At 35.7% G+C, this 25,431-nt stretch overlaps 1 protein-coding gene across 1 annotated transcript; it reads right to left on the reverse strand.

Annotated features, from left to right (window-relative positions):
• Positions 1-86: 86 nt before the first annotated feature.
• Positions 87-21,064, reverse strand: LOC131930795 (uncharacterized). Its single transcript, XM_059287420.1, has 3 exons — positions 21,042-21,064; positions 15,987-16,077; positions 87-982 (listed from the first exon to the last, which is right to left on the reverse strand). Exons 2-3 carry the CDS (start codon positions 16,066-16,068, stop codon positions 501-503), a joined length of 564 nt encoding a protein of 187 aa, XP_059143403.1. The 5' UTR covers positions 16,069-16,077; positions 21,042-21,064; the 3' UTR covers positions 87-500.
• Positions 21,065-25,431: the final 4,367 nt, after the last annotated feature.

Genomic DNA, 25,431 nt, shown 5'->3' on the forward strand with positions numbered 1-25,431 from the left:
AACAAAAATTACTATCAGCAAACATAGGTCGACTCAAGACAAACTTTCCACACTACACATTTGACAAAAAAAATAACTCTTTCACGTAGAATACTACTCATGTTTAACACTTTTATTTCAAAGAATCCAAATGTAATATGTTTTTATCATTTTTTTCTTTTTCTATACCCAAGCCCTGTCGGAGAGGGGGGCTACAATATATAAAATAACAAAACGCTTAGCTGAAACGACACAGTTATAAACATTGCTTTCTTTTAAGCTTTGAAGAATGAACGACCCTCCAAAACATATTGCTATTTTAAAAATTAAAACACTGGGATGCGTTCAAGGTTTGGAGCAAAGCTTACGGTAAGCTAAAGGTTAGTTGAAACTTTTTTTTTTAAATCAATCATAAACAATTAGATTTTTAATTTAATTTTTTAATTAAAATTTAATTTCAAGAATGTAAAGTTATCATCAATACACTACAGTCAAACTAGAAGAATTTCAAATCTGTTGTTTTATTCATCGGAGTCCTCTCCCCAATGAAACGATGCTCGTTTGTCGACGTCATTAAGATACGGGTAGTTGCTGTATTCGGCCTGGGCGAGGGCGTCTCTCAAGAGGTCAAGGTCAGACCTCTTGCCGAAACGGAAAAGTGTGCGCTTGTCATCCATGGCCTCGTTTTCGTCCAAGGCGGAGTCAGAGGGACCGCTGCGCCCAAACCGGAAGAGGGAACCTCCACGTTTGCCGAAGCGCAGGAGGGTGCCTCGCTTTCCGAATCGGAACAGGGATCCGCCTCGCTTTCCGAACCTGAAGAGGCTTCCTTGGCGCTTGCCGAACCGGAAGAGGGTGGAGCGTTTGTCGAAGTCGTCGGGGTTGAGTTGGTTTTCCAGGAGGTCGTTCTCTGAGAGGAGGGCGTCGTCGTCAAGTGGGACGGGGCTGTCCGGGGGTGAGCGCTTCTGGGGTGTGTGGGCGTCACTGCTGCTGGTTCCAAGGTTGGCTGGAAGTAGACGTGAAGAGTTATGTTAAATCAGGGGTTGAATTTTATAGTGTGGGGGTGGTGAGAGAGATTGTGCGTGTTGCAATGTATGTGTGTGGTGGGTTTTTGTGAGCGTGGTATTGTGTTCACGGTTTGTCGTTAATGGTGTGTGCATGTTGTATGGTTGATATTACATCATGGTGGTAGTAATAAGCTTAGGGTGTTTGGTGGTGTGATTTTAGAGATTGTGGTGTGGTTTAGGGATTGTGGGTGTTGCAATGAATGTGTGTGGTGGGTTTTTGTGTTCACGGTTTTTTGTTATTGGTGTGCATGTTGTGTGGTTGATATTACATCATGATAGTGGTAATAAGCTTAGGGTGTTTGGTGGTGTGGTTTTAGAGAACTTGTAAGTGTGATCACAGTTTATCGTTAACAGTGTATTCATGTGACTTTTTAAATTATATTACATCATGTAGTGGTAAGGAGTCGTGAATTGTAGTGAACGTGTAATTTATTTCATGTGTTATCGTTATGGAATGTGCATGCTGTGTTGTTAATATTACATCATGTATTGGTGAGATGTAGTGAATTGCAGTGAACGTGTCTTTGTGTTTGCACTGTATCGTTGATTGTGTTCATGTGTCTTGATGATATTACATTATGGTAGTGGTTAGAAGCTACGGGTGTGTGGTTGTGCATTTTTATATTTCACGAATAGTTTATGTCGAGTGCGTGGTACCAGTAATGCTAATTGTATTTCTTTATTAAAATTAAACAATAAAAACTCGTAGTTATACGATTACGGTTCATTACAAGTGATTTTTTAAAGTAATAATTTTTTACATTTTTATATTATCAGATTTCTTTATTCGAAATTCGGATTAAAAGCTATAATCATATGGTTTATAAAATTATCGTTTTAAAGCCATTCAGTAGTTCAATTTTTCAGACTTAAAACTTCAAATCCAGCCTCCTTATTAATCATGAAGGCCTATATACTTTACAAACAAAGTGGCTGATTGCCAATATAACGGTCATTGATGTCTAGCTAAACGCGTGGGCATGCAGCATATGAAATACAACCCTATGGTTCAAAAAGGTCGCGAAAATAGACTAATCTGTAATTCAGACATTCCATATTGCAGATATGAAAATAAATGAAATCCCGAAATAAGGTTGGAAATTGTTATTTTTGTTAGAGATTAAGGTTGCGGGTAATATAGGTGCTGAGCAGTACGCCAACGCATATATTTTTTCTTTTAAATTCAATGTATTAAATAATACAAATATATATATCAAACGACATAATATAAGATCATCAAGGGGATAGGATCCACTTTCGAGTAACTGACAGCTACGGCCCTGAGTAAAGAAAGTCAAGAGAAATTGTTTAGTTTCCAATTTCCCATTAAATAATTCATGTCGTTGCTAATAATACCCCATTCATCCTTAGAGGATTTTGAGGCTTTCATTTCACATTCTGAAATAGCTTCTGGAATACAGATGTTGTTAATAACGTGAAAAATAAATTAATTTTACAAAAGTTATAAGCAGAAAGAGGTTAATTATACGCTTTTAATTTCATTTTTTGTGTCAGTAATTGCTAAGATTACTATTGAAAATGGAAATAAATGAGAAGCCTAGTTTTTTTTTCATTGATAAACTACAAACGTTATGTGGAGTGATGACGGCCGTAATATTTTCATTGTCGGACTTGAACAAAGGGAAAAGTTATTTTTAGAATCAGTAAAAGTGCATGCACTTTAGAACTCGATCAATCACAACGGTAAATGCTAGTTACACACTTGTAAAAAAGGAATAATTACGTGGAGCTGTAGATTTTTTTAAAACAAAATTACCGAAAGCTAATGTGTGAATTGTATTGTTAAAAGGAAAAATGATTTCTTTTTCCGAGTGCCTATATTAAAATATTAGGTAATAAAATTGTAGTTTTAAATGAAAACATAATTTAGGCAGTTTACACAATTTACAAGTGTATACACATTTATATCATAATGCATTGTGTTATGAATATACATATGCACTTGTAAGTATATATATATATATATATATATATATATATATATATATATATATATATATATATATATATATATATATATATATATATATATATATATATATTGTTTTTTTATTTATTTTTAAAATTTTTTAATTACAGTACATATTATTGAAAAAATCTAGTCAGAAATACACAAACATACATACACATATAGGCTTTATATAATACAAATCTAATCTTGCGCGTGAGTGCGTTTTTCTCAGTATATTCTCACTCAAGTTTATTCGCAAACGAAATAATAACGCAAGGTGCACATACCTGAACTAACACACGGCTTATACGCTGTTTTAACTAACCTACTTACCAACATCATCGTTCACCTAAGCCACCCACACGCATACAGCTGTTAAGATATAATTAGCAACAACCTCTCGAGCGAATCGATAATTACAATGTCAAGTTTGATGAACGGCTGTATGATTGGATGTAATTAAGGTAATAATTTTCTTCTTTCTTAAACCACGCTAGCTGAGTAACTCAGTCATTGCACATATTCTTTTCGACAACTTGATACGATATATAAGAAGGTTGTTTCTTAAGATAAAATATATAAGTAAAATATTTTATATTTATTTAATAGTAGGGCAAATAGTGAAAAAATGAGAAACTCTATGAGGAAAAATAAAGTGTAACTGATAGAAATTCACGACTAAAAATGTTTTTTTCATTTAATTTTCGTTCATTTTAATCATAACGTATAAAAATTTAAAGTAAAAATAAAAATTGCACTGAAAACTTATAACACATTGGACCTAATAGTTGTCAGATTAAAATTATCTTCCGACAGACTTACAGGAGAACTCCTGTCCAACTTAGAATTGAAAAAAAATAATTAAAGACTAATAAAATATGGACAAGAAATGCATTTTTTCCAAAGAAAAATATTAAGATGGATTAGTTTTATCAATGACTTGGAAAAGCGAAATATTCCAGTTCGGTTTTCTGTGTGGTCAAACGGTAGCAGTCTACGGCCATGGGTAAAGTTACATGGCTTGTGTAACTGTCTTAGGGGGTAACTAGTTTTAATGCCCCAAAATTCCCCAAAATTCCACCAAATTAAGTGTTTTAAACGGACTCAAATTTTGAAAATTCATAATAAATTTTTTTGAAGGTATGCACTTAAAATGTTTAGCTGAGTCCCCCAAAATATGGAAGAAGATTATGAATTCATTGTTTATTGGGCTTAAAATATAATATTTTATGAATGGTAGAAAACCTACGAAGGGGTTAATTTTTCAAGATGGCCGCCGTTGTCATAGTTACCAAGATTTTTTCACCATTTTTTTTAGTGGAAATGCATATGCGGATGTATTTTAATAAAGCTGTAAAGAATTAACTGTTTTCTAACGAGTAGTAAAAAAGTTTTTTTTTTTTACCGAGCCTCCCCCCTTAACTGTCTTAGGGGTGGTAACTTTATAGAAGTTGTGGTAACTGTCTTTTTCGGGGGTAACTTTAGGTTGAGGTAACTTTCTATGGCGAGGTAGATTCACATCCGGGTTCGTTAGTAGAACGTCTCTGAGTCCACTCAGCTCTTATTTCTGCCCAACTTACGTTTGGGAAAGTAAAGGCGTCTGAACAAAGTGCTGACCACACTATCATTTCATATGCCGAGGTCAAAGAAACAAGTGAATTCTATTTCACTTGCTCCGTGGACCTTTAGTTTCGAAAGGGAAAAGTTACTTTATCTATTTTGACTTATATAACATTTTGACTTATTTTGCTTAACATCTTACCAGAGGCGTAGCGAGGGGGGGGGGATGCTGACACCAATTAGAGGGATGACACCAAGGCAAAAAATAGTAAAATATACTGAGAAAAATTTGAGGGGGGGGGGGTGCAAATCGAAAATTTGTCCCCGGGAAGAATCGCTACGCCTCTGAGGGGGTGACACCATTAAGTGCCGCACCGGGTGACACCCGACCTCGCTACGCCACTGCATCTTACCCATGCTTTTGAAAAAAAAACTTGACTTCATTTACACAACACTAACCACGACAGTTATTAGATAAATACATTACAACAGGAAGAAGTGTTTCTATTTAATTAGTTTCCTGAGAATCATTAGCTCCACACTTAATTACCTAAACCGCTTTTTAAATTGTTAATATTAGAATTATACGTAGGAATGTTTTATGTTCCCAGACTTTAAAATTAAATACTTTAAATAATATAATAAAGTACACTAACAAATGAATAAGATAATTTTGCAAAGGTCCTTAACCTAGCACAATTATTATTTTTAAATGAAAAAGTAATCGTTTTTGTTGAAATTACCTTTGTGTACACTTGAGACTAAAACATCTCTACTACAGGTTGAAACAAATACATACACAATGGAAGGTGGAAACTTAAAACTTTTTGTCGATAAGACTAAAAATAGGCCATTTAAATACAATCTTAGGTCAGATGATAGTAGGGTTAAGTGGTCGAGATGGTAAAACTCATGGTTGCTAAACCGAAAAGTCTCGAGTTTGAACCCTCGGACAGATGAGGCTCTTTAGCTAGGAACAACCACTCTTCTAGGAGAGACTACTCCAAAATCAAACAACTGCTGCCTTGTAGTTTGTTCTTGGTTGTACAAAGGCTATGGAAGCAAATCCAAAAAGAAAAGCAGTTGACATGTTTCCTTAAATGTGTTGGAGGGGGATCCATTCTAACACTAAAAATTAAGAACGAAGAAGAAAATGATGGTTGTACAGGCAGTGCTTAACCCCCCCCCCCCCCCCCCCCAACCGGCCGGGGTCAAACCAGTTTAACCTTCACGTGAAGACGTAAACCTCCAACCTTCTCTAACTAACCTATCACCCGCCTCATATCCGGCTTCACTAAGTCAGGCAGCTACCGCCGGCCGCTTGAGTCAGATCACCGGCCATTCATACCTGGCTTAAAATGAAAATTTTGATCTGGCCAATTCATGCTCATGATGGACGACACGTGATTGATGAGTTGCCTTATTGGTTTTGGTTCGGCTAGGAACAATTGGCCTTGGTCTTTCAATGAAACTCGGATAAATCTTTGTCAAGTGTTTTAAAAAAAAAATTAAAAAATAAGAAATCTCTATTAAAGCGTATTTTAATTCATGAAATTCTAAAAGCTTTATTAAGGGGAGAGCATTCGATGAGATGGTCGAAAAATATATTAAATGAGTGCGCTGAAAAATATAGTTTGTATATACACAAATACAAATACACATACACACACACACACACACACACATATATATATATATATATATATATATATATATATATATATATATGTATATGTAAATGTATATGTATATATAAAAGCCCTAACATAATTTTTCAAAAAATCTTTTTCAAGTTGATATATCTTGTCAAAGATTATTTGAAAAAAAAAATAACTATGAGCTTACAGATATAATTTGTCTGGACATTTTTTTCAACACTTCAAAATACACATGTTAAAACTTTGTTTTTTTTTTAAAATAATTAATTATTTTTTTTACCACTGTGATAATTCACGTGGGATTATCAATAAATACATTCATCTATCACTGACAGTGGTCTTTAAATAAGAGCAGCCGGTGTGAATACGGTTAACCCCTTGAGATAATTGGAGGCCAACGATTTTTTTTTTTAACGCTTCCCTCGTACCCATGCGACGCGAGCAGACTCATATTGACGCAGCCACCGAAGACAATGCCGAGGGCGAGAAATGTAAAGTTCACTACAGCCGGCTAGACTCCCCGTACAATAGATTCAGGATCAAATTACTGCTCTAAGCGAGGGTAATAATAAATATAGATACGATGGTTATGGCTAGGAATAACATTTAAATATGGGTTCAGTGTTTCTATCTACACTACGATAGGTGTTTTTATTACCGGATACTTTTGTTATAGTAAGGTATACGGTGGTCATTGATATATTTTATTCCCGCATATTAGCATAGTTATTAATGTTACCGATTGAATAGTAGAATTAGGCTTAGGTTTAAGTCGATTTATTTTATGGTACTTTCTCCGGAAATTACGCATCACGCACTAAAATTAACCACATATACATTACTATACATCCACATACTTGCATTCTAAATCAGGCACAGACATACCTCATAAAACTCCTGAAATAAAACATATAATGAATAGATATTATTTCGACCACATCTACTTCAATAGGGCATTATACCATCATTGTAAGAAAAACACACCATCACGATAACAGCAACACAGCTACATCAACAAACCAACACCGACCCAATTCAGAACAATACTAGCACAAACATACACTCACACCAACATACAAACACCATCAAAGTCACAATAAGCACAATAAAACACAACAAAATACAATAAAACATACGAGCCGACCCGCGGCATATAATACGCCGCTTTTAGTTGTTGTTTTTTTCTACTTTTCAGGAATTCATAATTTGTGAATTCGACAGTACCAACGCTGCTACTGAAAATATTTCTTTAAAACACTATAAGTATCTCGTTAAGGACAAGAACCACCCCCCTCCTGCCCCCCCCCCCCCCTCCGTTTAAAATCGTTACAAACTAAATTATCTGCCCCTAATAGTCACTAAACCCGGCTCTGTAAACATTTAGAGTGAACCACAGCTCACCAGACCATGTAGGGTGGGGTGGTAGGGAGCGCGCTTACAGCTTGTTTTCTAGCGTCTCCCAGAAGAGAACTATATATATAGATAGATAATGTAACAATACCAAAAATCTAAAAATAAAAATATAAAACAAACAAACAAACAACAATAACGACAAGACATACGCAAAATACAACAGAAGCAATTTCATAAAATTAAACATACAAAAAACCTAGTAACCCACATTCACACATTCGCTCACAACAACAAATCAACATCAACCAGCCCACACATACAAACACACCCGTAAACCCACAACCAAGAAACCCGCACTCAACAATCTCTAAACCCAACAAACGACCCGATGCAGAAGGCTAAAATACAAACCACCTTGAAAAAGTTGAACTTTAAGTCTTTAGACCCCTCCCCCCACCCCACACCCCGACCCTCGCTCCACGGTCCCTCTTCGTGACCAGGCATACACCTGATTCACAGAAAATGACGACAGAGGACGCTTAATTAAACTGGAGTTCACCAAATTAGCTGCGCTACGTAAAGACTACCAGAACAAAATAGACTTCCACGACTAAAATAAACTTCCACTAAGTTTATAACTAATTACAACGGCTTTTCTGTCCTTGGTTTAATGTTTCCTAATTAGACTGATTAGACATTTTAGGATCTATTGCAACATGGAATAAGCTGCTAATGTTATTACGCAGAGAATAATTTCGTCAGCAAGTATTCTTTAAAAAACTGCTTAAAGTGATTAAGCCCCACTGAATACAGCTAATAACTTCTACCAAATGTCAGTCTGGGATTATAAGTCTTGGGAAATCCACGGCAGCATTTTGCAACAGATTGTGATATGTCGTGTCTTTATGGTCTTTCGTTTGTATTTCTGTCTTCTCTCAAGGTTCAAATATATAATAAATTAATTGATATAAATAGATGTAAGATGAATGAAATTCCTAAAAAATAACCATTACGGACAAGACCACAGACACGCAGATACACACACACACAGGCACACACACACACTCACATACACATACACACACAAATATATATATATTATATATATATATATATATATATATATATATATATATATATATATATATATATATATATATATATAAAGCTAATGTGAATGCGTAGACCACAGTAATGTATGTACTTCTGTCGAGATATATGTAGAATATAATATGCATTAGCATGAGATGAATTGTTGCGGGTAGCTTATGAGTCTTTCAAAATGTTTTTATGAGCTGCAGTACAGGATTGAAAACTTACAAAAATCAAGTGGTTCTTAACCTAGGTTTGATCGAACCCCAGGGGTTCGGTGAATCAGTCTATGGGGTTCGGCGGAGGTGAAGACACACCAGACTCATACGAGTTGCGATCGGATTTTGTCAATGCCGTCGACAGCGCGACAGGACGACATAGTAATAAAGTGCGCCAGATGTCTAAGATGGGTGTACAGAGACACCCCATTTATCTCCGGGTAAGAAATTCTCCGGATAACAGCTTATTAAAGTGGTGTAATAAGAACAAAGGAGACTATCGACACGCCAATGACCTCCGGGTAAGAAATTCTCCAGGTAGCAGCTTACTAAAGTGGTGTAATGAGAGCTAAGACAGCTACCGGCACACCAATGATCTCCGGGTAAGAAATTCTCCAGATAGCGGCTTACTAAAGTGGTGTAATGAGAGCTAAGACAGCTACCGGCACACCAATGATCTCCGGGTAAGAAACTCTCCAGATAGCGGCTTACTAAAGTGGTTTAATAGAGCTAAGACAGCTACCGGCACACCAATGATCTCCGGGTAAGAAATTCTCCAGATAGCGGCTTACTAAAGTGATGTAATGAGAGCTAAGACAGCTACCGGCACACCAACAATCTCCGGGTAAGCAAACGTTCCCGGAGACTCTGCGCAGCTCCCAGCCCGGCTACGTGTCAATACCTACGAGCCAAACGACGGGCGCCATTTTTGATACTCGCGTGCGGAGAACTCCTTGCAATTTCCGGTTTCAAGATGGCGCCCGCCATTATTGGCCTAAATGTAATGGCGGCGAGGGTGGTTCTTTGTGTTGGGGGCTTCAGCAGAAGTGAAATGTCACGAAAAGCAGGATTGCTCGTACTCTGTTCAAACACGCAGTAATTGAAGACGTCGTTTTATTCCATTCAAAACGCCACTTCTGATACATTTTCTAAAAGTTCGTATTTTGCTAAACTGCTACTTTTTTCAGTGCGTGTTTCGACACGTTTATTGTGTATATTTCACATAATTATGTTAGTAGTTTTAAAAATGACAATAACAAAGTTGTTTGTATTTCGTAATAGTCACGCGAAGCTAGCATCTGCCATTATTATAATTTAACCTTTAAGTTTTTTTCAAAGTATAAATGTGCAAGTTATAGAAGAAGAATTTAAATAAAATGATTTTTAAAAAAAAAATTTTTACATTATGCAAGAAAACTAATAATTTAATTAAAGCCTTAGATTTCTTCTCTCTTAGCTAAGCAAAGACACGGGATCTACGTAATAGAAAATAACATACGCTCATTCGGAAAACTATCATTTGTGTTTTTTTTTAAACTAGTCACAGAAACGCTTTTTTTTTTCAATAGTACAACCCCCCCCCCCCCGCCCCCCCCCCTCCCCCCCGACGACTATAACGCAATAAATGTGTTGTATTTTTCAAGATTATTTTTCAACTTTTTAAGCAATCAGAGTTTGTGATGTGCTCCCAACATAATACGACACCCGGCTGTTGAGATATATTTTCCAGGGTTAAAATGTCACTTCATATACCAGGAAATGCAGTATTTCTTATTAAAAACAAGTATATCTTGAAAAAAAAACTAGCGAATGTATGCCAGATTTATCGCATCACGCGTATAAGTAAACTAAAAACCATCATTAAAAAAAAAAACAAGCCTTTAAAACAAAGATTGTCGTGTGTTCACCATCTACACGACTTTAGTTTTTTATCCAGCTCTTATCAAGCCGGCTATCAACAAACATAAAAAACATGGAACAAAAAATCTCACGGAAGAAGAAAACAGGAAAAATGTCGTTTCGTGCAAGACACGTTTGGTTGAACATAGAGCTGGATCTAGCGCCATTAAGACAAACAGATACTGGATTAACTGCTAAGCCTGCTAATGCAGTTTGAAGTATATAAAAAAATATTGTAGAAGCTACAAAATTTAAAACCACAAACCAAACTTATTGCAATACATATTTTATAGCAATGAAATATTTTTTTTGTAGAATTGATAAGGAAATGTATTGTCAAGGTAAACATTGTCGCGTTGCTAAGTTAAAGTTCATGTTGTTATATTTAAGCTTACTATACGTTTCGTGACACATGTATTTTCATATTTTAGAAAAAGAATAATACTATATTTACAGTGTTTCTTCCAGACTTTTTTCTCCAGGGGCGCACGCGCACTTGAAATTTTCGGGGGGGGGGGGGGGGGGGGGGGGGGGAGGGTGCGGACTCAAAATTCCGGGGGGGGGGGTGGAGGGCTGACACTGTTAAAAGTATATATTTTATATATAAATTCCATTTCGTTCTCCCCCGCCGCCCCCCCCCCCCCCCCACCCACCCCGCGAGGAAATGCCTGGAAAGAAACTCTGTATATTTATGCTAGGGTAGACTGCCAACAATATAGTACTTTGAAATCGTTCGGATCCCGGGGTCGATTCCTAGCACGTCTTTGAACCCCCAGCTTTCATTGGTAAAAAAAGCTAAAGAAACCTCTTTAGACCTAGATATCCATCGGGCCGATGAAGTAGAGTTCATTAAGCATTTTGACCTCGGCCTATGAAGTAAAGGTGTGTTAAGCACTTTGCTTTCCTTAACATGAGTTATGAATCCATAAGAGATTTGTGGACTCAGGGACTTTCTACTGACTTGGACCCGGATTTGAATTTCATAAGGAACATAAAGGCGTCTGCGTAGAAAACTGACCACTTTGTTACTAAATATATCTAGGTCACGAAAACAGGTAAACTCTTAGCACTGCCCTATCGACGTTATGGTATATTTAATATTTTTATTATATTGTTAATTATGTTAATTATGTTTTTAATGCACTCAGTGATATTTGACCCAGTCACTGATACATTATATATGTTTCAATTGTGTTTTTAATGCTGTCAGTGACACGTTATTTGTGTTTCTAATGCTGTCAGTGACACGTGAAGTAAGTTTAAATGCTGTCAATGACACGTCACTTATATTTAAAATACTGTCAATGACATGACACATGACTTTGACGACGACATCGCCATGACACTTGTTCACAAGAACGCCTTCAAGTCAATACTTCACGGAACCCTCCCAAGTAGTGTTTCAGTCTTCACCATGTGCCGGGTATCTGAGTAATCGATTGAAGAAAAAAAAACCCACCCTGAGATTGTGCGTTTAAAAAGGAATATTCGATTGGGATTTCAAAGCGAAGAATGGCAGTGTCCCCTTTTAGTTGTCTGTCTCAAGTTCCCCTGACATTTCAAGTCTGTTATTATAACACTTTTAAGTTTTTTGTATAATTTTAAACTGGATTCAATACAACACATTGTGGTTTGTAATTTTATGGTCGCCCCCCCCCCCCCCCGTCTACAGCCCTTAACTTCTCTGTGAGGGTGGGGATTTTAAGAGGCCGGAAACGAATGAATCCAATAACACACAGTTCAAGTTCAACTATAATTGTTCTTTATTAAAATGATATATATGTTCAAGTTTCTACCTAACTGATCTACACTGTACTACTTCTATCTGACTGTTTCATTATACCACTAACTACGCACTCCCATGACCAATCCTAACACTAACTGTTCTCTACATTCTACAATCTAACACCTTCTACCTTCGCTAGCTAATCATGATCTCACTATCTACATTCTCGGCCGTCTCTGCCTCTACCTAACAACTCCTGGCCTATCGCTCTACTGCCCCACGCCTCAGTGGTCAGCTGACCGTCCCACGTGACCGTCAGCCCTGTGCGCCCATTGGCCTCTCTAACCAACCAACTAGGCCTATAGTCTGTTTCTGCTAACCTATATCTGCTAAACATGTCTGACGTAATCTTGCGTCATCACACTCTCCGAACGAAGTAGAACTTACGTAGAAAATATATACCTTTACCAGTGCACCCCCCAATCGGAAATTTTAGTCTCCCCCCCCCCCCCACACACACAAAACTTTAACTTTAGCATAGTGTCAAGGTAAAATATAAGTTTCGTTTATAAAATCAACTACACGTACATGACAAAGTAGGTATTATCATTTGGATTAGATAAACTTGTAGATTTGTAGATACAGAGGCGTAGCGAGGGGGGGGGCGGGGGGTGCGGACCGCACCGGGTGACACCATTTAGGGGGGGTGACACCAAGGCAAAAAATTAAAAAAATAGCAAAATATATAGAGAAAAACTTGACGGGGGTTTGCAAATCGAAAACTTGAGGGGGGGGGGGGTGCAAATCGAAAACTTGAGGGGGGAGGTGCAAATCGAAAGCTTGAGGGGGGGGGGGTGCAAATCGAAAGTTTGAGAAAGGGGGGTGGGGGGGAAATCGAAAATTTGAAAGTTTGTCCCCGGGAAGGGTCGCTACGCCTCTGGGGGGTGACACCATTAAGTGCCGCACCGGGTGACACCCGACCTCGCTACACCACCGTGTAGATGTAACATTTATTTTCATTTTCTTCCGACATATTATTATGAACTATTTCTATAAGTTCTTGTTGTGGTTGTATTATGCTTGGAGTCAGTGTTATGTATTTTCTTTGTAAAACTAAGGAAAGTGCTAAAGAATGTCAAGTGAATAAGAAAGAAAAGTGTAAAAAAAACAAAGAAAAGTTTTAAAAAATAAGGAAAGTATAAATACAAAGGAAAGTCTAAAAAAAGGAAAGTATAAAACAAAGGAAATGCTAAACAAAGGAAAATGTAAAACAAAGAAAAGTGTAAAAAACAAAGGAAAGTCTAAAAAAAATAAGGAAAGTATAAAACAAAGGAAAATGTTAAACAAAGGAAAGTGTAAAACAAAGTAAAGCGGAAATTAAAGTAAAGCGCAAAAACAAAGGAAAGCACAGAAACAAAGGAAAATGTAAAACCAAACATATTATGAGCGCTGATGTTAAGCAATGTGACAGTGCTATATCAGAGGATGGATTCAATTAAATTACTTAATTAAAAAACATCGTTATGTTTGATTAACCACAAATTTATATGTAATACAATTATTGGAGACAGAGCAGTGAGCAATCAATATTTATAAAAATCTGTTTTTGTTTGTGATTTACGTAGTTGCGATTTTTTTGTTTTCTATTGATTCCAGAGATAGGAATAGACGAATTATTTTTACATTTGTTTTCATATTACAATACATTAATTGGCGACACAGTAGTAGGTTGTATTAGTGCATGTGTGTGTGTATTTGTGAATGTTTGTATTATGTTTTCATATCACGTTAATCAAAGACACGGTAATAGTGTGTGTGTGTGTTTTCGTGTATGTGTGTAAGTTTTGATTTCATATTTAGTAATCAATACCAGATAAATAGGAAGTATTAATGTATTTGTGTGTCTGTGTGTGTTTGTATATTAATTATCATCTACCTTAATAGATGAGACTGTAATCGTATGCATTAGTTTGTTTGTGTCAGTTTGTATGGTAGTTTTCACATAACATAGCGCAGTAATAGTGTGTATTAATGTATGCATGAACTTACTCTATTAATGACATAGTACTGTGCGCGAAGTACTCTCTGCGTGTGTTCATTGTACTTACTGTGTGGATGATTGTGTGTTCGTTTGTGTGTGTATACATGTGCTCACTCTATGAATGATTAAGTACCTAGAGTGTGTGAGAGCAACATCATACTTTTTGTATGATTTAATGATGTTGTGTACTAAGTTGTGTAGGGCTATTTTACTCAATGATGTTGTGTACTAAGTTGTGTAGGGCTATTTTACTCATTGTGTGAATAATGGTGCTGGTTTGTGTGTGTGTTTGTCTATGTGCTCACCCTAAGGCTAATTCAGTGCTGGCTGGTGTGTGTGTTTATGTACTCACTTTCAGGCTGATACAGTGCTCGTGTATGCGTCTATGTACTCAATCTAATGCTAATTCAGTGCTGGTGTGTGTGTGTGTGTGTTTATGTTCTCACTCTACGGTTGATATATTACTCGTGTATGTGTATAAGTACTCATTCTAAGTCTAATAAAGTGCTCGTATGTTTGTCTATGGGCTCACTCTAACGCTAGTTCAGTGCTCGTATGCGTGTCTATGTACTCAGTTTAAGCCTGATATATTGCTCATGTATGTGTCTGTGTACTCACTCTAATAATAATTCAGTGCAGGTATGTGTGTGTGTGTGGTCTATGTGCTCACCCTAAGGCTAATTCAGTGCAGGTTTGTGTGTGTGTGTCTATGTGCTTTTTAAGGCTAATTCAGTGCTGGTATGTGTGTGTGTGTCTATGTGCTCACCCTAAGGCTAATTCAGTGCTGGTATGTGTGTGAGTGTGTCTATGTGCTCACCCTAAGGCTAATTCAGTGCTGGTATGTGTGGTGTGTGTGTCTGTATGCTCACCCTAAGGCTAATTCAGTGCGGGTATGTGTGTATGTGTGTCTATGTGCTCACACTAAGGCTAATTCAGTGCTGGTATGTGTGTGTGTGTGTGTTTATGTGCTGACTCTACGGCTCGTGTATGTCTATAAGTACTCGCTCTAACTCTAATAAACTGCTCGTATGTTTATCTATGTACTTACTCTAATGCTAATTCAGTGCTGGTGTGTGTGTTTATGTACTCACTTTCAGGCTGATACAGTGCTCGTGTATGCGTCTATGTACTCAATCTAATGCTAATTCAGTGCTGGTGTATGTGTGTGTTTATGTTCTCACTCTACGGCTGATATATTACTCGTGTATGTGTATAAGTACTCATTCTAAGTCTAATAAAGTGCTCGTATGTTTGTCTATGGGCTCACTCTAACGCTAGTTCAGTGCTCGTATGCGGGTTTATATACTCACTATAAGCCTGATATATTGCTCGTGTATGTGTCTGTGTACTCACTCTAATAATAATTCAGTGCAGGTATGTGTGTGTGTGTCTATGTGCTCACCCTAAGGCTAATTCAGTGCTGGTGTGTGTGTTTATGTACTCACTTTCAGCCTGATATATTGCTCGTGTATGTGTCTGTGTACTCACTCTAATGCTAATTCAGTGCTGATGTGTGTGTGTGTGTTTTTGTACTCACTTTCAGCCTGCTATATTGCTCGTGTATGTGTCTATGTACTCACTCTAAGCCTAATATATTGCTCGCGTGTGTATGTCTTTAAGTGTGTGCGTCTGTTTATACTCACACTGCACGGTTTCCTTACAGTACACAGCGCACACTGCGACAGTTAAAAAAGCAAGAAGAACTGCTATCGACCCGTGTTCCATTCTTTAGTGCTGCAACATAAGAGAAAATAAAAGAATACATTAAATACAACTAATTTTTTTTTAAACAACTAATATGTTTGAAACGATCGTGAATTCTGACAAAGCTTAGAAGTCGAGGGTAGCGTCTATGAACAGGCAAGATTTTTTTACATTTAAACTGAAAGGGGTTTTACAACATGCATTTCTTATATAATTTAGATCAATAGAGAAACGTAAAATAATCAAATTCAGATCTAGCTTGTTTATAAGAAAGTGTACATACAAGCTTATTTGACAAATTACGTTATATACTTAAGGTATTGTTTCAAAAATACTAAATATTAAACAAAAAGTAGGTTTTTCGAGCTTCATTTTTATTTCTAATTTGATATAAATATTTTAAATATATATTTATATTACAATTGTTTATATATATTCCCACCTAAAGGATAAATAATAATTGAATTAATAAAATATTCTTTAAGAGCTTTATTTAATTATTGGTTTGCTTAAGAAAACTCATCAGTGGCTTTGTAAAATTCATGTTTAAAACAAAACCAATTTACTTGAGTAGACCATAATCACTGTTTAAGCTAGACACACATACATAAACGAGAGTACATCCATCATTGCATACACATGCACACACACACACACACAAACACGTAGATAAACACGAGTACATCTCCCATTACAGACACAAACACACACACACACACTTATACATGAAAACGAGTACTACTCCCACTTCAGACATAAACACACACACACACACAAACACACACACACACACACAAACAAAAAAACACACGTACGCAATGTACACACACGGAAGCCAGTACATAAAAGCGCCTCGTACTTAAGCTTCGCGTGTACCCCACAACCGCTTTACATTAATTACAATTACAATTTTCTTTTAAAGCATCCACTGGAATTTTGTCAGAAACAAATCCCACGTGGTTGTAGGAAATTAATGGATTATAACCTGCCATCCATCATTCTAAAATTCCTTCAATAAACGTGACACGCATAATTTATTCTGTGAAAAAAAAATATGTGCATCTCTTAAATCCGTATTTTACTCCGTCTAGACGAATATTTTATTAACAGAGGCAAGTTGACGCTGAGGTATATGTCACGTGATATGTCAACCCAAATCTTATGCGATATTTTCACTATTTTCTCTAGTGTAATGTCACCCATTTCTAAAATGATATGCTCACCTATTTCGAAGATGATATTTTCACCTATTTCGAAGATGATATTTTCACCTATTTCGAAGATGATATTTTCACCTATTTCGAAGATAATATTTTCACCTATTTCGAAGATGATATTTTCACCTATTTCGAAGATGATATTTTCACATATTTCGAGGATGACATTTTCACCTTTTCCGCAAATGATATTTTCACCCATTTATCAAGTAAAATATTCACCCAATATCTTATGTGATCTTCTACACTCTTTTTCGCTGTTTGTGGGACAGCGTGGTCGAATGGTAAAGTATTTAGCTGCTACACAAAAGTCTCGAGTTCGGATCTCCGTCCTGATTTAGTGACTAGGAAGTCCCTGAGTCCACCCAGCTCTGATGGGTTCCTGACTTGCATTGGGGACACAAAGACGACAGTGCTGATCATACTATCCTTTCATATGCCGTGGTCACGAAACATAAACTCTACTTCATCTGCCCAACGGATCCTTAGGTAGGTCTAAAGAGGAACTTTACTTTACTCAAATTTTAAGATGTCACACCTACTCAACCAACAACGAACTGCAGGGTGTATTTTATCATCTTTTTAAATCAAAATCTTCAGAACTAGGGTCAGAGTCGTAGCGATCCTTCCCGGCGCCCAGGGACAAACTTTCGATTTGCACCCCCCCTCGAACTTTTCATTTGCACATCCCCTTCAAACTTTCAATTTGGCGCCCCCCTAAGGTTGGCGCCCGGGGACATATGCCCCCCCCCCGCTACGCCTCTGACTAGGGTAAAGAAATATAACTAGCCTTGTCCTACACCTTAAATATATCGTAATCACAAAAAAACCATCCATACATTTTCATTTCAAGAAACCTTGTCATTTATATATATATATATATATATATATATATATATATATATATATATATATATCTATATATATATATATATATTTTAAGCATCCTGTAATCTCTATTTCAATTTCTCATTAAATATTTATCAGATTCAATATTTTTGCATTCTATTTGAACACTTGAACACTATTTCTGTGACCTTTGGTATTAAAAGTGATAGTGTTACCGATTCGCTGCGGTAGAAGACATCGTCATTAGTCATACATTGTTTTCACGGAGATAAATCAAACAAGGGAGGGAACAAAATATTTCCTTAAGGGAGTTAATTATACTTAAGTTAAGTGCAGGGCATCATAAAACCACAAGACACAAATCAATATCATATGCTGGTAAAATACCACAATTTAATGTAATAAAATTTGTTTGTAGTAAAAAGTCAATTTAATCTTATTTCTATGATAAAACTTCTCAAAACATTATAGTATTCAAGTATTACGTGCAAGAAATTATTGACATAAAAGAAGAAATAAATACAAACAACTGTCTATGATCAACTGCTATACATATCAAGACAAAGATGTTTTGTTTATATAGATCTCTATATAGATATATATATATATAATTTTTTTTTTAAAAATGTATGTATATATATTTATATATATCTATATCTATCTATCTATCTATCTATCTATCTATCTATCTATCTATCTATCTATCTATCTATCTATCTATCTATCTATCTATCTATCTATCTATCTATCTATCTATCTATCCTATCTATCTATCTATCTATCTATCTATCTATCTATCTATCTATCTATCTATCTATCTATCTATCTATCTATCTATCTATCTATCTATCTATCTATCTATCTATCTACTATCTATCTATCTTCTATCTATCTATCTATCTATCTATCTATCTATCTATCTATCTATCTATCTATCTATCTATCTATCATCTATCTATCTATCTATCTATCTATCTATCTATCTATCTATCTATCTATCTATCTATCTATCTATCTATCTATCTATCTATCTATCTATCTATCTATCTATCTATCTATCTATCTATCTATCTATCTATCTATCTATCTATCAATCTATCTATCTATCTATCTATCTATCTATCTATCTATCTATCTATCTATCTATCTATCTACATCTATCTATCTATCTATCTATCTATCTATCTATCTCTATCTATCTATCTATCTCTATCTATCTAATCTATCTATCTATCTATCTATCTATCTATCTATCTATCTATCTATCTATCTATCTATCTATCTATCTATCTATCTATCTATCTATCTATCTATCTATCTATCTATCTATCTATCTATCTATCTATCTATCTATCTATCTATCTATCTATCTATCTATCTATCTATCTATCTATCTATCTATCTATCTATCTATCTATCTATCTATCTATCTATCTATCTATCTATCTATCTATCACTATCTATCTATCTATCTATCTATCTATCTATCTATCTATCTATCTATCTATCTATCTATCTATCTATCTATCTATCTATCTATCTATCTATCTATCTATCTATCTATATCTATCTATCTATCTATCTATCTATCTATCTATCTATCTATCTATCTATCTATCTATCTATCTATCTATCTATCTATCTATCTATCTATCTATCTATCTATCTATCTATCTATCTATCTATCTATCTATCTATCTATCTATCTATCTATCTATCTATCTATCTATCTATCTATCTATCTATCTATCTATCTATCTATCTATCTATCTATCTATCTATCTATCTATCTATCTATCTATCTATCTATCTACTATCTATCTATCTATCTATCTATCTATCTATCTATCTATCTATCTATCTATCTATCTATCTATCTATCTATCTATCTATCTATCTATCTATCTATCTATCTATCTATCTATCTATCTATCTATCTATCTATCTATCTATCTATCTATCTATCTATCTATCTATCTATCTATCTATCTATCTATCTATCTATCTATCTATCTATCTATCTATCTATCTATCTATCTATCTATCTATCTATCTATCTATCTATCTATCTATCTATCTATCTATCTATCTATCTATCTATCTATCTATCTATCTATCTATCTATCTATCTATCTATCTATCTATCTATCTATCTATCTATCTATCTATCTATCTATCTATCTATCTATCTATCTATCTATCTATCTATCTATCTATCTATCTATCTATCTATCTATCTATCTATCTATCTATCTATCTATCTATCTATCTATCTATCTATCTATCTATCTATCTATCTATCTATCTATCTATCTATCTATCTATCTATCTATCTATCTATCTATCTATCTATCTATCTATCTATCTATCTATCTATCTATCTATCTATCTATCTATCTATCTATCTATCTATCTATCTATCTATCTATCTATCTATCTATCTATCTATCTATCTATCTATCTAATCTATCTATCTATCTATCTATCTATCTATCTATCTATCTATCTATCTATCTATCTAATCTATCTATCTATCTATCTATCTATCTATCTATCTATCTATCTATCTATCTATCTATCTATCTATCTATCTATCTATCTATCTATCTATCTATCTATCTATCTATCTATCTATCTATCTATCTATCTATCTATCTATCTATCTATCTATCTATCTATCTATCTATCTATCTATCTATCTATCTATCTATCTATCTATCTATCTATCTATCTATCTATCTATCTATCTATCTATCTATCTATCTATCTATCTATCTATCTATCTATCTATCTATCTATCTATCTATCTATCTATCTATCTATCTATCTATCTATCTATCTATCTATCTATCTATCTCTATCTATATATATATAAAATCATCTTAAATGAATGAACGTAGGCTACATGTAAGAAAGAAGTATTATTACTATCAGTCCTCACAAACCGATGATGAAAACAACACTCAAAAGAGCATGCAAGGCAAACTGACGCTGGTAAATTACATGTCTGAGCTAAAGTTTGTAACGTTTTACTGGCAACGATTGCTGACAGTCCATCGGTGATAGTCCAAGGGGGCGTCACAGTGTCCAACGATAAGGGACCGCTACCGGCAGGAAGAAAAAAAACTGCTACTAAATTTGTTTTTTTTTTAAATGGACAGAAAATATCGAATATCTTCCGTTTTGAGGTATAGTCAGGGGCATAGCGAGGGGGGGGGGCGGGGCGGGGCGGGGGGTGCGGACCGCACCGGGTGACACCATTTAGGCATGGTGACACCAAGGCAAAAAATAGCAAAATATATAGAGAAAAACGAGGGGGGGTGCAAATCGAAAGTTTGAGGGGGGGGGGGGTGCAAATCGAAAACTTGAGGGTGGGGGGGGGGGGCAAATTGAAAGTTTGAGGGGGGGGGGGGTGAAAATCGATAACTTGAAAGTTTGTCCCCGGGGAGGGTCGCTACGCCTCTGGGGGGTGACACCATTAAGTGCCGCACTGGGTGACACCCGACCTCGCTACAGCACTGGGTATAGTCCGATGTTTTATATGGCTATGTTGTTCATTTTCTTAACAGCATATTATACTTCATACACTTGATCTAAAATAATCCTTTACAGCCGAAAATATGAACATATGTATGTAGTAGGCTATGAATTACAATATAGGCCTACACCATCTCTTATAAAGTATCTACCAGGATAGTTTCATAAACATGATATAAAATGTATGAAGATTAATTCAATATATATATATATATATACTATATATATATATATATATATATATATATATATATATATATATATATATATTTCCCTTTATATTGCTTTTGGAAATTTTATCTCTCGAGATTAATTATCTAACAATCGGGGCCGGCGCTACCTATAAGGCGAACTAGGCGGTCGCCTTGGGCGCTGTCCGTAGGGGGCGCAGAAATCTGAAATCGCAATCATTAAAAAGTACTTAATAATTTATAACTTTGATTAGATTACATTAACTATACACAAAGGCGTAGCGATCTATTTAGGTGCACAGGACGAACTATCAATTTTGCGCCCCACCTTCAAATTAGACCTATATATAAGTGTTCGCGTTGGTGAAAATGCGCCACTTGAAATTTTCGGCGAGGGGACGGACAGTCGGACTAAAATTCTAGAGGGAGGGACACTGTTAAAAATATTTTTTTCTAAATAAATTCCATTTCGTTCAAGGGTGGGGGGGGGGGGGGGCTGTAGACTTTCTTATTATATATATATAATAAGGGGGCCCGAAAAAAAATTGCGAGGGGGGGGGGGCGTTTTAATAAGTTTTTCCTAAGGCGCTAAATAACTTGGCGACAGCACTGCTAACAATCTTAGTAGTAAAAAAAAAGGAAAAATAGCAACTTTTTCTCCGCGATAAATACACTGTACCCATTCTTCCAAAGTTGTTTACATAATAGTAACAGTGTAGTACTATTTGTCCAACCGGCTTTGTTAAAGGGGCAGATCACTGTGATTTAAGAGAGTCGTTTCCCTTGAGAGTATCAAGACAAACTGATGAGTTGAGGACACAGTTCACAACTGATCCACAGCTTTTCTAGTTCCTGTACTCAGATGTGTCAGTTTTAATTCACCCAACGGAGTTTTCCGATTGAACTACGGACACCAAACTTTTTCCCGATGTGTTTTGGTATCATGGGTTGGTGGTTTTGATGTTAGTTATGACGTAATGCAGCTTTTAAACAGTAAACATATTCGTCATGTCTACCCCATATAACTACATAAAACCAGTGTGTGCGTGTCGACATACATTATTTTCTAATCAATAATTATTAATTTGTCCAATTTTTTAAACTGATGAATATTTAGCTTTACCCTTTTAGCACTTGTCTAGCTAGAGTAATGAAACACTTTTGAATTAAAGTAGGTATGGTTGATTAGAATTCAATATTTTAAAACAAACAAGAATAGATACAGAGACTAGACTGTACTAAAATAAAATTTCATTATTTCGTACACAATCTAATTAATATTTACAAACTATTAAAATGTACTAACAGAAAGTTACACAAAACCAATATCCCTCACTATCTGATACGGCAGTAAAAAGAGTAAGCTCGGTTAATTCTTTAAGTACGGTAATTACAATTTGTACTTTAAAATCTGTAGGCCTACCCCATAGGATATTACGCAATAAAAAAAAAAGTTCGATTATTTCATTATGTATGGTTACATCACATTAAGTGCACAAGCCTAAACTATGAACTAACGATGCGTGCAGTAAAAACTTTATTCGGTTTTTTATAATAAATACGGTAAGAGTATTATGTTGTTTAAACTTTGACCAGTGTTTCTTTCAGACGTTTATCTACTGAGCCGGGGGAGGTGGGGGTTTAACTGAATTTTTTTTTTAGGGAGCGGACTAAAATGTTCTTTTTATGAGATGGAAAAAAAGTGTATAAGTAAAAGTATAAATATTTATAAAAAAGTATATATTTTATGTTTTATATAGAAATTATATATTCATTCGGGGTGGGGCGGTGTTTTTTTAGGGGTGGGGGTGTTGTGGGAGGGGGGGGCGAAGATATGCCTGAAATAAACTTTACTCACCGGTCTGTTATTTTATTAAATACGGTAAGACCATTGCACAACCCAAAATTTGAACTACCTGACACGGGCAATAAAAAAACTATAGACAAATAAATGCGCCATTAGGAGCACGGTGACGCCCCATGAAAGTTTCAGCGGAGCGCGCGGTGTGTATTTAGTACATACATATTTAATAAGCGGGTCACGTGATATCAGGGCAAACACGCGGTCGATAGTGATGCTTTGTTGTACATGCAGGCCTGGTGAGAAGTTGAAATCGCTAAAAGTTTTTTTTTTTTTTTTTTTTTTTTTTTTTTTTTTTTTTTTCGTTTTAGGTACTTTACTCACACACAGGTGCTTTCAAATGTTAGTTGTTTTTGCTTTGCGGGGGGTGCGACCGGAAGTGGTTCGTCCGCAGGTTACAGGTGGTTTTTTCAAGAAGTGGTTTTTCAACATTATTTATTGCGCACAGCGGCGGAGTTTATTCCAGGCATCTCTTCAGGGGGGGGGGGGAGCGGCACTATGTCTACCGCCCACCCCCCCAAAGGAATGGCATTTAAATAGAAAATATATACTTTTAACAGTGTCCGCCCCCCCCCCCCCCCACCGGAAATTTTAGTCCGCCCCCGCCACCCCCACCCCCGAAAATTTTAAGTGCCCCCCGGAGAAAAAAGTCTGGAAGAAACACTGCGCAGTGGTACGACGAACCTAGGGAATTTCTCCATAGGTTGATTTGATAACAATAATAAAGTGGTGTTTAGCGTGAACAATTATAGTATATTTAATGAACAGTTTTTGTATAGTGAAATACACTTAAGATGTATCAGTCCAATGTATTCTTGTTAGGGGGCGTCATCCATAAATGACGTCACGCTTCAGCCTAGCACCTCAGTTACATTGCAGTTTGTTTTTGAAAACGTCGATTTCTTTCTAAAATATTTACTGAGCTCGATCAAAATTCAGCATTGTGATCAATATCTATTACAATTTGGGGATACATTCTTCCAAAAAAGCAAAATAAAGACTTAAATTCAGTTTCTGGACATTTAAAATACAAAGTGTGACGTCACACTGTCTAGACCTCCCCCCCACCCCTCGCAATCTCTTCGTTACACATCGTCATCCAAACCCCACCCTTCCCATGGAGGAATAAATATCGAGATATAAATGTAAATTTGAACTCATACATAAATTAACTGTTACTTGGAACAAGATATGAATAGATATATTTACTAAGTTATAAAAGGAGATTCAAACTCACCTAACTGTTGATATTATGTATAAAGATATAAATAAAAAAATTATAAACGGAGATATAAAGTGGGGTATAAAGTGAGACAAAAACACAGACATGGAACAAAGCCTTAAAATGATCGTGAACCTTCGAGTGTAAATCTCGCTGAAAGGTCGAGATTTCACGGTTTAAACATGGGGTCACTGAGTCCACCCAGCTCTAATGGATGCTTGACATGCGATGCTGGCAGAAAATGGCAGCTGTGCGGTGCCATGACAACAGGTCAATTTTTGTATGCCCTCTTATGCCCTCGGTGTACTGTTATTTTTGACACTTAAGATAAAACACGCGAGACACAAACGGTTGTCTCGCTAAGTCCATATGTTTCAGCTTTAAGTACTTTTGCTTTCGTTAACACTACTGCTATTGTTGAAAGTGATGTAGTATATAAAATAACTTAAAGAAATCCTTTACAGTAGGCAGGTTTATACTCTACGAAATAAACGAAGTTCAACTATT

The sequence above is a fragment of the Physella acuta genome, unplaced genomic scaffold (genome assembly GCF_028476545.2).
Source record: "Physella acuta isolate Inbredline_101_S28 unplaced genomic scaffold, ASM2847654v3 ptg001849l, whole genome shotgun sequence".
NCBI lineage: Eukaryota > Metazoa > Mollusca > Gastropoda > Physidae > Physella > Physella acuta.

What these genes read in the sequence shown, in the direction of transcription:
- LOC131930795 (XM_059287420.1), bottom strand. Translation starts at nt 16,068, where the DNA reads ATGGAACACGGGTCGATAGCAGTTCTTCTTGCTTTTTTAACTGTCGCA. An exon ending in CTGTAAGGAAACCGTGCAGT is followed by an intron (nt 983 to 15,986) that starts GTGAGTATAAAC and finishes GTCTACTTCCAG; the next exon opens with CCAACCTTGGAACCAGCAGC.